The sequence below is a fragment of the Rhizopus microsporus genome (genome assembly GCF_002708625.1).
Source record: "Rhizopus microsporus ATCC 52813 unplaced genomic scaffold scaffold_8, whole genome shotgun sequence".
NCBI classification, from domain to species: domain Eukaryota; kingdom Fungi; phylum Mucoromycota; class Mucoromycetes; order Mucorales; family Rhizopodaceae; genus Rhizopus; species Rhizopus microsporus.
Window position 1 is genome coordinate 1,055,470 of NW_019671923.1, and position 7,927 is coordinate 1,063,396.

The 7,927-nt window shown below is 37.9% G+C and overlaps 3 protein-coding genes across 3 annotated transcripts; 2 read left to right on the forward strand and 1 right to left on the reverse strand.

Moving 5' to 3' along the window:
• Positions 1-690: 690 nt before the first annotated feature.
• RHIMIDRAFT_226880 (uncharacterized protein) lies at positions 691-2,660 on the forward strand (the record flags this gene model as incomplete). The annotated part of the gene is made up of 5 exons (XM_023607581.1): positions 691-874; positions 920-1,181; positions 1,240-1,306; positions 1,360-2,232; positions 2,287-2,660. The coding sequence occupies exons 1-5, from the start codon at positions 699-701 to the stop codon at positions 2,658-2,660; spliced, it is 1,752 nt and encodes a 583-aa protein (XP_023466526.1). The 5' UTR covers positions 691-698.
• Positions 2,661-2,675: 15 nt separating this feature from the next.
• RHIMIDRAFT_137593 (POPLD-domain-containing protein) lies at positions 2,676-4,901 on the reverse strand. The gene is made up of 5 exons (XM_023605637.1): positions 4,625-4,901; positions 4,176-4,574; positions 3,138-4,122; positions 2,944-3,083; positions 2,676-2,887 (listed from the first exon to the last, which is right to left on the reverse strand). Exons 1-5 carry the CDS (start codon positions 4,849-4,851, stop codon positions 2,800-2,802), a joined length of 1,839 nt encoding a protein of 612 aa, XP_023466527.1. The 5' UTR covers positions 4,852-4,901; the 3' UTR covers positions 2,676-2,799.
• Position 4,902: 1 nt separating this feature from the next.
• RHIMIDRAFT_137596 (uncharacterized protein) lies at positions 4,903-5,343 on the forward strand. Its single transcript, XM_023605638.1, has 2 exons — positions 4,903-5,171; positions 5,229-5,343. Exons 1-2 carry the CDS (start codon positions 4,996-4,998, stop codon positions 5,251-5,253), a joined length of 201 nt encoding a protein of 66 aa, XP_023466528.1. The 5' UTR covers positions 4,903-4,995; the 3' UTR covers positions 5,254-5,343.
• Positions 5,344-7,927: the final 2,584 nt, after the last annotated feature.

Genomic DNA, 7,927 nt, shown 5'->3' on the forward strand with positions numbered 1-7,927 from the left:
AAAAAAAAAAAAAAGTAGCACACCGTTTTCCTCCTTCACCTCGGATTGTTTTAGTTCTCTTTTGGTACTTACGCCATTCATTGGTCCAGTGAATTTAACTAGAACCCATTATTTAGCATGTTACACACATGCAAAGTTGAAAAATGGTAACTTTATAGATTGATTAGATATACAAAAATACCTCCTCTGTGATCTCTAAAATGAATGAAAATACAGAGAGTAAATTTTTGATATTGTAAATACCAAGTAAGTATTGCTTGTTATTGACTTTATCCCTTGTCTGTTCTCCAAAATTTCGCACAAAATACCCTGATTTTTGAACTACTCGGCACATCAAGGAAACCAACTGAGTTAAACGTGACTCACGTAATACTGAATGATAATTATTAAAGCAAGCCTAGATTCTTATTTAACGTACCTTCCTTTTTCAATTATGGATGTTTGTCTACATATCTATTTTCCCTTTTTTTACCCTTCAAAAAAGAAAACCTCCCCTTTGAGTTTGTCAAAAAGGTTTGAAGCTGGAGTAGTACAATGAGTAAAAAAGATCTGATAAATAATACGTTACACCAAAGATCATAAAGAAATTTGAGAACGACGACTTTGTTGTTGTATCAGATTTTGATATAAATTAACCAAAAAAATTTCATGATACACAGACTCTCTCTCTCTTTTTATTTGTATATTTTTAAAAGCAAATGGGAGCAGATTACCCTGAATCATCCATTTCAAAAAATGCTGATGTAGAAAATTATGGCACAGTCAATGAACATCAGATCCAAAAACATCTAGAAGGCAAGCCTTATGGTGTTCAAAAAGTGTATCTCATGAAGACACTTGGTAACAAATGGGATAGAATGCTGACCATTTTTGGGTAAGATCTTGTGTGTGTTATCAATCTTTCTGACATCTCTTTCAGTATCGTTGCTATTGCCTGGGCAAAAAATTGGGAAGGCAATGTGATCGCTACTGCCTCGTCCTATATTACCAGTGCTTTCAACTCAATGAATTTGGCAGCTCTTCTTAACGTTGTTCTGTACGTTCTTGAAACAGTCCTGCTGCCATTCTATGCAAAGTTTGCTGATATGGTCGGCAGAACTGAAGCCTTTGTTATCTCTATTTTCTTTTATATTTTATCTGGTGTAGTTCAAGCCGTAGCACCCAACATGGACACTTTAGTTGTAAGCCTTTTTTTTTTTATTTATATATCAAAAAAGGTCACTCATATTTTTTTCTTAGGGCGGTCAAGTTATTTATGCCTTGGGCATCACCGGTGTGTCCATTCTTGGCCACGTTCTGATTGCAGGTAATAGTTAATAATTGCATCAAAATGCAAAACTGAGCATAATGTGTATATAGATATCACCACTGCTGTCAACCGTGGTCTATTCCAAGCGTTTTACGATTTACCTGCCATTGTCAACATCTTTGTTGCTCCTATTGTCGGAAAAGCCCTTGTGGAAGCAGGCGCTTGGAGATGGTCTTATTCTATGATCTGTTTCTGTATTACTGCCACTTCTGTGCCTTTGTTGATCGGTCTTTTCCGTCTTGAAAAAACCGTCAAAAAGTCCCACCTTTTACCACCAAGACGTGATGAACACTCAGGCAAGACTTTTATGGAAAAGGCGCGCTGGTACTGCACTGAGCTCGATGCTATTGGAAGTTTGCTCTTTGTGGGTGCCCTTTGTATGATCTTGCTTCCTCTTGTACTTGCTTCAACTTGGGGTGGCTGGAATACTCCTCGTACCATCGGCTGTCTTGTAGCTGGCGTTATCACATTTATCATCTTTTGTGTCTATGAAAAGTTCTTTGCCGTAAAGTCATTTATTCCCATGGGCAACTGGAACACGTTGACCCCTATCGCTGGTGTACTCTGTTGTGCTATGGTCACCATCTTTCATACTTCCAACTGGACCTATCATAGCATCTATCTTCAAGTCACTCGTAGATTGGACGTGGACATTGCCACTTATATTGATATGAGCTATCACGCCGTTTTCCTCATCTCTCAAGTGCTTTCAGGTTACATGATGAAGCACTTCAAGGTCTATAGACCTATTGTCTTTGCTGGCATCGGCTTAAAAATGATTGGTATCGGCCTTATGATCCCTGCTCGTTTTCCCACTTCTCCTACTGCATTTGTCGTCATCACCCAAGTCATCGCTGGCTTCGGTGCAGGTTGGGTCTATGTTCCCATCTTGGTTGCTGTCCAAAGTTCTGTCCCCGTCGCAGGTAAATACACTTCACTTCTATTTTTTTTTTTCTTTTACTGAACTGTACATACAGATATTGCTATTGTTACTGCTATGTTCCAGATTGGTGGTACCATTGCTACCAGTGTAGGCTCTGCTATTGCCGGTGCTGTCTGGAATGGTATGCTCCCCACTGAACTTGCCAAGAACGTACCTGGTGAATACGACCTTGCTCGTCTCCTTGGTGATATCACATACATCAATGCACTTCCAGAAGATCAACATGCGGGTACCGTTCTTTCTTATGGTAATGTTCAAAGAATCTTATCTATCGTTTCCCTTGGTCTTTCTGTTTTGTCTTTTGTCTTTTTTCTCGGCATGCGAGGCTTTAACCTTACAGAAGGAGAGGAGGAACAGGAAAATGATGTACATAATGAAACAACTGAAACTGATGCTCAAAAGTCATAATTTTTTTTGCTCAAGGCCATTTCTTTATTATAAAAAAGTTACATCTTTATAATTAATCATTTACTAATTTTTTAATAAAACACTACTATAAGCTTTTATGTTTCTTTATTCTATCAAGATATATTACAAAAAGAAGGAACTATGCCAACACTTCTAGTTGAGCTGGTCTTGCTTTAAGCGAAGTCGTATTTCTTACTACGACAAGCATTTTCACAGATCGACTTTGTCTGAGCACAAATAAAGATTAGTATCATAATAAGAACAAAAACAACAAAGCACTTACTCTGAATCAATTAATGTCAGTCTCCTTAAGCCACTCACTGTGCATGCACCAATGCCGAAACCATAACCGAGACTGAACGAGAAATTGCCACGGGTGATATATCCAATATGCTGCGACTTAAGAGGGATATAATTGGATATCTAAAAAGCGATCTGCTTAGAAACAAGCTCTTTTGCATAAATATACTTGCATACCTTTTCATCATTCATTTCACCTTCCAACATTTCATTCAACTTTCTCTTGGTGCGTAATGAAGCTGATCCAGTTCGAATATGACGAGTAAAATGCTCATACATATCCTTGTCTTCCACAAGATAAACCATAGCATTGGGTGCAGGCTTACCACGGTCAATGTACTTCAATCGGATCTTGAGTAACATTTCATCTGGCATGAGCTCAGGTATCGACAAATCCAGCTTACGATTCGCAACTAACTTTCGCAAGATTCCATTCAGTTGATCATTATTGGACAAAGTGGCTGTAACAAGGGGAGCACCTTGCAATAAAGAATAAACAGGACGAGGGGTCAGAGGTCCATCCTGATCTATCGCCATATAATCACGACACGATAGGCTTTCAAACGCGCATTCAAACGGATAATCAACGCCACGCTTGACAAAGCTCACACGCTTGGCTGGAGGCTTCTTACTCCACTTGTCCTCCGCTTCCTGCTTGGCTATTTGTCTCTGAACTTCAAACGCGCGTGTTCCAGGGAAGTCATATGGGAAGTAAGGAATCCCCGACTCAAAATGCATCGCATGCATATCCTCAAACCCAGCAACACGGGCACCTGCAAACACCAACGATTTCCAAAACGCCATACCCCAGCCACGAGGTAAGATAAGCGTCCAGCCTTCGGTAAGCTCGGACGATGTCAGGGGTTGATTGGTAATGACGCCTGTCTTTTGACAGACAGGGGTGCCTCGCTGGAAGAGGAGCAATGGAATCTGGCTGTCTTCGGGCGTTGGTTCAAGCTTTGTGCCTGGTACAAGGTTCTTTTGTCGGCGCAGATTGAGCCCATATTCTGCAACCTTTTTTTCCGTTAGTGCTTTTCGTAGCTCGGCGTTCCAAATGTCAGAATCAGCGACATGTTCAGGCCAATGTGCGATGACTGACTGTATCCTTTTTCGATCTCGATCTGACATTTCGTTTGTGCGAGGAGGCACCTTTTGAGGAAACCTATATATGTATCTATATTAGCAGTTGGAAGTCATAAAAGTCGAGATATTCACTTTAAACGAGGATCGTTCACAAGAAGGCCTATGACGCATCCAGGCGATAAAGAAGAAGAAGAGCGAAGTGAATGAAGGTCTTTCCATAGTTCGTTTCCTTTACATCCTTCTTTTGTTACTGGATCCAAAATGGCTTGAAGTAAAGCTGTTGAACGCGGTCCCACGAGCTCAAATCTCAAGATTTCTTGCCTTAGATCAATTAATTGTACAGCCAAGCTCTGTTCACTAATCGACTTTTCAATAAAGTGAATTGCTTCTTGATAGGCTGAGGGATGAATCCATATCCAGAGTGCATCTCTTGACGGCTTCCATAAGAATGTTATCGGACAGATCAGTTTGGAAGGGTAACCCAAGTGTTCGTAGAGATTTGAGTGTCCAATACGAGTACCTTTAATATACCTAATACATATTAGCCAACCAAGTAACATCAAGTATAGTTATGACGCTACCTTTCGCTTGCTACTGAAGGTAAAGCCAGATCTGTAATTGAGTTCATTGCTTCACAGATTTCATTAAACTCGCCTCTTAACTCAGCACATGCCATGTACGACGCATCGTGGGCAATGCATAATCTTGTGAAAGATTTGTATATGGTTCTAGCTGATTTCGTGTTTGGCTTTGATGCAATTCTATAACCCCACATACTGACCATCTTCATTCTTTTTGTATGCCACATATGCGTCTCCAACCACTTCTTTGACACTGCATTAAAAAAATATGAGTGTAAGAACGATGTAAATGAATATCTTACTTTGTCGTCTAAGATATTCCTTAACGGTCTTCATCCGTCTCTTGATCTTTCTCACTCGTTTACGCTTTAATGGTGCGTTTGGAGAAGATTGGTATGCCTAAACATGCTTATTATAGAATAATCCTCTCTTTTATGATGCTCGCTGTATTACCTCTTTCGCTGCCTTTGCTCGTAAACGTGCTGGAAGTCTGTTTAAGTTATGACTTGCTGCTCTACGACGAAGGCCACGAGGAAGAGATTGAAAGGCAAGTTCGTTTAAGGCATAACTACTGGTGTGTTAATATTTCTCTCTATTTCTATAGATCACTTGTCACCTTGCTTTCTTGATTGCATTTTGCATAGAGTTTATTTCTGCAATTCGCGCCATTGCAAATTTGCTAGCGTCAATAGGACCTGAAATAAGAGGAGCATCCTCAGCTAGAAAATGTCAATAGATTGCATAAACATCTTCTTGTTAAACTCACTCAAGGTATTGTCTGTCTTGTAATGTGTCCTGATCTCCCGAGCCTGTCTGTTCTTTTCTCTACGTTTCTGTTTTCCACTTAATGGCTCATTTCGTGTCTCGTTGAGGTTTTTGCTGGAAGACATGATGATCGATTTACTTGTGTCAAAACTTTTTTTTTCTTTAAAAAAAATGCAGACGGAGTGTCAAGTTTTGTCAGTCCCAGTGAAAGTTAAAGAGAGTTATGTTGTTTTTCTCTCTCTCTGTATATATGCGTGTTTAGGAAATGGTTAAGATACCATAACTTAGTTGATACATTTCATAATAAAATGATGCAGCTTTTTCATCGTTATTATAGTAACAAGTTAAAAAATAAAAGTGTTTACAAACCATTGGAAGACGTGTCAATTTCTTTTACTATTTGTGTTACAGTCGCTCCACTGCCACTTGGACATTTCCAAACTTTCTCATAGACAAGTTAACGACACCAAAAGTGGAAATTGCCCCAATAACAGTCTAAAAATTGGTTTTAGTAGAAGGGGGCCTCAAAGATTACAGCCGAATCTTTTGCTGATCAGCCTCTGCTACAGCGTATGTCGATGTCAAAACCTGACTCAACAACATATACACAGTTCTTCTACTTGAAAAATGTCAACTACTTATTAATTAAAGTTGAGTTGCAGTGTGCAGATTTAACGAGATTTGATAAATGATTTTTATAAATAAAGTTCAGCAGGAGCAATGATATAAAGGGTATTAAGGGTGGGAAAGAGAATAGCAAAGGCCCAGAGTAGGTATTTCGGAATAGTCTTATCTTGACAGTAGCAGTTATGGATTCTTTGATAGCTCTGTAGATGTGGAGAGACAGCCAGTAAAAATAAGGTCAAGTTTGCAGTTTTTAAAGTGGGTAATTCACTAATATACTTAAATTCGTCTAAACCGTACTCTTGATGTTCTTTTCGTCTTCTTGTAGCAAGATTGTAACCACACAAATGATAGTATTCTTCCAAGCTTATTGTTCAGATACATTCGTGCCCCGTAGAGTTAACTACAGTAAAGATAGCTGCTATGCCAGGATCAACAGCCCAAATTATGCATCGTCAACTATATCAGCAAAATCTTTGGGTGTCTTTGGTTCTCTTGTAGGATTATCATGGATAACAACAATTTTCTTAAACATGAAAGATACAGCATAACCATCAGTAGTGATCACATTTCTACAATGACAACATTTATTTAGCCCAAAAGAAAAGGGATGTAAGCATATGCACACAAACATCTTGGAGCCTGAGGTCAAACTTTCAAGTGTCTTGAAGCTTATTTTTGAAAAATCAAAATCAAAGTATGGTGCATGCTACCTATAATCTGTTCAAAATCTCTGAAAATCTTCGAAAGTTGATAGCTGATCTTAAGGTCAACATTTTAAAAGCCAACAACTATATTTCATAGAGAAAGTACTAATAAATAAAATGTATTGCTCAGTTTTTTAACAACGGTGTACTAAGTTGAGCTATTATGGTTTCTATTTAACGTATCAGACTTCAATTGCGACAACCATATGCGTCATATCATTGGATACAATGCATTATTATTACACAAATTTATCTCTTTTCTTCGTTATTAACAGTTGAGTTAATATGACACTTTTCAAGAAAAATATTATTAGAAGGCGTTTGTTGAGACATGTGTTTATTAACGATTGAGTTGTTAAAAATATTGGTGATATTGATAATTAATAAACCAAGTGAAGATGTCCTCTGTAAGTAGTAAAAGCAAACATCAATAAACGTACAGCTGATCCAATAAATCATGAATAGATAAGACTATTTTACAAAAAGTGCTGACAATAAATTGAAGCCTACGCTGAGCAAAATAACAGAGATATCATTGCTAAATTTTCGAATCTTGCAATTTCAACGGTGCTTATTATATGCTGTCAATAAAAAATATTCATACACTTCTCCTAAAAAATAATGCATTTCAAAAATTAAGATGAACAAGGTTTGAACAGGTTATATATGACATGCACCTTACCTCAAAGGAAAAGATATTGATATCCAAAAACATGTTGTCCATACACTATCAATAGTAATTCCATTCTATGTGTTTTTGCACAAGAAACTATTAACGGTAAAGGCTGTGGTGCTTGATGCTTTTTTATTTGTTACTCTTTTCAAAAAAGGAAATATGAAAAAAGAACGATAAAAAAAAACTCTATTGGAGACTCTTCAGTTGCATTCCAAAGAGGATCAAGTGCCTTTAGACAAAGAAGTAGAGCCTGTTAAGAGAAATTTAAACCAAAAGTGAAAAGTACTAGCATGAAAATTTCAAAATGGTTGCACACAAAAGGTAAGAAAGAAGCATGTGAATGCACACAAAAGAAAACAAAGAAGTATGTGAATGCTAACATCAAATTTTTTGATAAATAGATCCTTCCTCCTTTTTTAATCTTTTCTTTTTTTCTCTCATACGTTGATGACTGAACAAACGTGTTGTTCATGAATGTTCATCCATCATAGGCCAGTAACCTTTTCGAGTATCTACGCTAGCCCCGTGTAC

What these genes read in the sequence shown, in the direction of transcription:
- RHIMIDRAFT_137596 (XM_023605638.1), top strand. Translation starts at nt 4,996, where the DNA reads ATGGTGCGTTTGGAGAAGATTGGTATGCCTAAACATGCTTATTATAGA. An exon ending in CACGAGGAAGAGATTGAAAG is followed by an intron (nt 5,172 to 5,228) that starts GCAAGTTCGTTT and finishes CTATTTCTATAG; the next exon opens with ATCACTTGTCACCTTGCTTT.
- RHIMIDRAFT_137593 (XM_023605637.1), bottom strand. Translation starts at nt 4,851, where the DNA reads ATGTGGCATACAAAAAGAATGAAGATGGTCAGTATGTGGGGTTATAGA. An exon ending in CCTTCAGTAGCAAGCGAAAG is followed by an intron (nt 4,575 to 4,624) that starts GTAGCGTCATAA and finishes AATATGTATTAG; the next exon opens with GTATATTAAAGGTACTCGTA. An exon ending in CTGACATTAATTGATTCAGA is followed by an intron (nt 2,888 to 2,943) that starts GTAAGTGCTTTG and finishes ATTTGTGCTCAG; the next exon opens with ACAAAGTCGATCTGTGAAAA.